Source organism: Zingiber officinale, chromosome 10A (genome assembly GCF_018446385.1).
Source record: "Zingiber officinale cultivar Zhangliang chromosome 10A, Zo_v1.1, whole genome shotgun sequence".
Lineage (NCBI taxonomy): Eukaryota > Viridiplantae > Streptophyta > Magnoliopsida > Zingiberales > Zingiberaceae > Zingiber > Zingiber officinale.
Genome location: NC_056004.1, coordinates 1514258 through 1517810, shown reverse-complemented (window position 1 = coordinate 1517810; position 3553 = coordinate 1514258). Strand labels below are relative to the sequence as shown.

Below are 3553 nucleotides of genomic sequence, written 5' to 3'. Positions count from 1 at the left end.
TCCCAATATCTCTAGCCAGTGAGAAAACAGCTGCTTGGCCGAACCAAATAGTATAACCTGTGTTAGTCTCATAGAATTGATGATGTCCGAATGTATCAATTTGACGACTAAAGAAATTTAAATACGTTCATAATTGCACATATAGAAATAATCACAAGTTGTGATCCAGTCACAAATTCTCTCATGTTATGAATTGTATTGCAGATATTTAGTAAATGAGTTTAAGATAATCAAATATATAATATGTACTCAAATAGTGAATCTATAGTTATCAAATAAATAGTAAAAATCATAAGACGATGTCTTAGAACATCCCTCAAAATCTAACATTACTTACCTGTATCAACTAAATTTGAAAGGAATATTTGTGTTACGAAGGTAAGTGAGGATCCACATGACAAACCCTTGACTTAGTCAATAGGGAAGCCTTGTAGCCAGGTTAAAATTCAGTCAATACAAAGACCATGTAGCACACTCTAGGACCCCGTCAACATAGCCTTCATGTGGCATATCAACAATCTCCGATTGGCTAAGCACAGTCGATCCGACCAAGTTCCTGATCTCCTGAATTGTCGACTCATTGATTTCCTGGCTTGATGATTCATCGAGCTGCTGACCTCTGAACCTCCCGAGTCTCCTGCATGCAACTGTTACTAACATTAAAGGATACAATGATTACAAATAACATCTTTTAATAAGGTATTAAAGTAGTATTAATGAAGTGTTCTCTCCCTACAAAAGATGGTTTTTTGTTTTTTTTTTTTTGGGAGGAGAAGGGGGAGGGGTGCCACACTACAGAAGCAATCAATGAGAAGATCTCAACATCATCATTCTTTATGTTTCTTTATGTCAAAATGGATTTTCTATCACCGTATTATTGTGGTTAAATTTTTAGACTGGACACCATATATATAAATGGATTAAATATTATGAACAAGCTTAAAAATATTCGCGAACCATTCTTTAAAATAAATTACGCAACTTTCAAAGCCGGTTTAATTATCATATAACTTATTCGATCATTCAAAACCTTTGGATTAAGTTTGATGAAAGCCAGATGGAGCTTGGTCAAGCTTTCAAGAAATGAGTGTGAAACGGAACTGTCGAACTGCCCAAAATTTCCTCCATATTTTGAGGGGAATGACGAGCTTATTGACAAAGTTCACACTTCATTCAACCTTTTTAAATTGTTCTAGGCACTAAATGTAACATCATTCAGACCGATGAGATTTCTCCATGCAATTGCATGACGCCAGTTCATGAACAAATGGTCATATCGGTTTCCAACCATCAGCACATTTTAAGATTACTTTTATTATTTTCTACAAAATCATTTTTTTTATTAATGCCGTGAGAATCTATCACTGTTGAATCAAACTTCATTTCCATGCCCACCCGGACCCGGATCAACGTGCACTTGCTAGAGCTCTGTCTCGAGGCAGCCTGTGAACTCATTTTGTTTGATCTCCATCACCTCGAAGGAGCACACGCGAAGCATCACTTCCGGAGTGTGCCAAAAACAGCCGAAGAAATCAGAGGCAATGACAAATGTTTGAGTTCAAAGGAAAAGGCGAAGGTTCGTCGACCATGTTGCTCTCATTGATCATACTATTTTACTGCACCTATTAGACGCAAGTGTCAACGAAGGAAGGCAGCAGCATTTATCAGCCTTTTTTTGGCTTCCATTACACTGTACGCCCACATAGTAAAAGAATAAAGGCCAAAGTTTCCACAATTTCTTGTTCATCGGATTACCAAGCAACCAGAGACGGCTACAGAATGCTTGGCTACTTCAATTTCCAAGTATGAACAAGTCATCGAGTTACACCAAATTGCAGACAAACCACTTTATGAGCTTTGCTTTTGCTTCGAGCTCGCCTCTGTACGACATTAATGGTGTTTAACAAAATTATATATTTTCGCAAGCCCGAGGCTTTTCTGTTCTTCGTGAAAGGAAAAAAAAAAGCCGACAAAAAACGGAGCCAAAGACCCAATGCCTTGAAGCCCTTGCTTAGTGCTTGGCGCCGGAGGAGCCCCTGCTGTTCCCGACGGCACGCGACCAGAGATCGGCGCCGTTGCTGCTCGCTACGTGCTCCGTGTACGCCACCGGGACCAGGCACAGCCCCCGGCTTCGCAGATCGCTCCCCATCTCTCCCTTCATTTCAATCCATCAAACCCAAGTATCAACATCAGCAATCAAATTAAAAGAGAGGCGAGAATAGATCGAGCAGATCGTGCTCTGAAATTTGTATTACGTGCAGGTGGTGGGCAGAGGACGGCAGGCCTTGCAGGTAGGGAGAGCTCAGAACCTGCAACGTCAATTCAATTGGAAAGAGACGAGAACCAGCGTAAAAGTTATGTCAGGGACAGAGAAGCCAGAAGCCATCATTAAATCGCTTGCAGAAGGAGGAGGACTACACCTGGACTTGCTCGTGCAGGAATCTGATGTATCCCAGAGCTTCATGCAGAACCGATGCCGTATCCGACTGCCATGATCCGCACAGTCAAAGTCAAATCAAACCTCACACTCGATCGCAGTGTACTTAGTGAACTACCGCTAATTTAGGAATTAGGCAAAGGATATTGGATTGATTGATCTTTACCTTGCCGAAGGGTGAAACCAGTTGCTGCAGCGCCATAATTCTTTCCCCTAACTTCTCCTTCCTCACCATAATCATTCCTGCCGGAGCATCAGGGGCCTCTGTTTTGGGCTTCTTGGTGGTACCCGTTGTCGCCCCTCTCCCTCTCCCTCTACTTGCAGCTTTCTTTTCGAGTGATTTACACACTGTTATTCTACCGTTAAAATGAAACAACAAATTGAGAGAATAAAGGAGTCACCTTGGTGGGGGACTTGGAGCTATTGATGGTGGTGGAAGGCGGAGAAGATGAGAGGGAAGACAGAGAAGAGTCGGTTGACTTCTGGGAAGCCCCACGGACCACTGCCGCGGGGGGCTTTTCTTCCTTCGCACCGAAACAGAGCATCGAAGAGGAGTAAAAGGAAGAGGACGAGGAAGAAAGGCAGGACGCGGGCGAGAAGACGTAATCCTCTTCCTCGCCCGATCGCAACATGTCCATGAAGCTCTCATCGTCCATTTGGTCGCCGAACCCCTCTTCTTCCATCAGGAGAAAAGTAAAGCAGATTATAAATTACAGAACGAAAGGAAAGATTCAACACTGCGAGCGCACTTCCCAATGGAGTCAATAGGCTTCCTCACGCTCGATCTAGAACAGTGGGAGAGAAGAGGTGAGGGAGAAGTGTTCAGAAGAAGAAGAACAAGAAAGGCCTCTGAGCCCGGGCTTAGCTTTTTGTAGTTCTTCGCCGCTTTTAGCATTAACTTAGCCGTGGGTGGGCGAGTGGGTGGCGCTGCTTCCGCTTTGGCTTGCTTGCCTTTTTGTTGTCTTCCTCCTGTTGTATCTGCTAGCTTTGGATGCTTCGTGTTCGCTTTATTTTAAGCTTCGGGTTTGGCGTCCGCGTCGCTTCCTCTCCCAGTTACTCAAAACCGCCATTTTTTTTTCCTTCAGGAATCGTGCCGTTTTGTATTTCCCTTTTCCC

At 43.3% G+C, this 3553-nt stretch overlaps 1 protein-coding gene across 1 annotated transcript; it reads right to left on the bottom strand.

Annotated features, from left to right (window-relative positions):
- Window positions 1-1783: 1783 nt before the first annotated feature.
- LOC122027183 (transcription factor bHLH113-like) lies at window positions 1784-3120 on the bottom strand. The gene is made up of 5 exons (XM_042586089.1): window positions 2839-3120; window positions 2604-2765; window positions 2421-2486; window positions 2256-2309; window positions 1784-2155 (listed from the first exon to the last, which is right to left on the bottom strand). Exons 1-5 carry the CDS (start codon window positions 3118-3120, stop codon window positions 2012-2014), a joined length of 708 nt encoding a protein of 235 aa, XP_042442023.1. The 3' UTR covers window positions 1784-2011.
- Window positions 3121-3553: the final 433 nt, after the last annotated feature.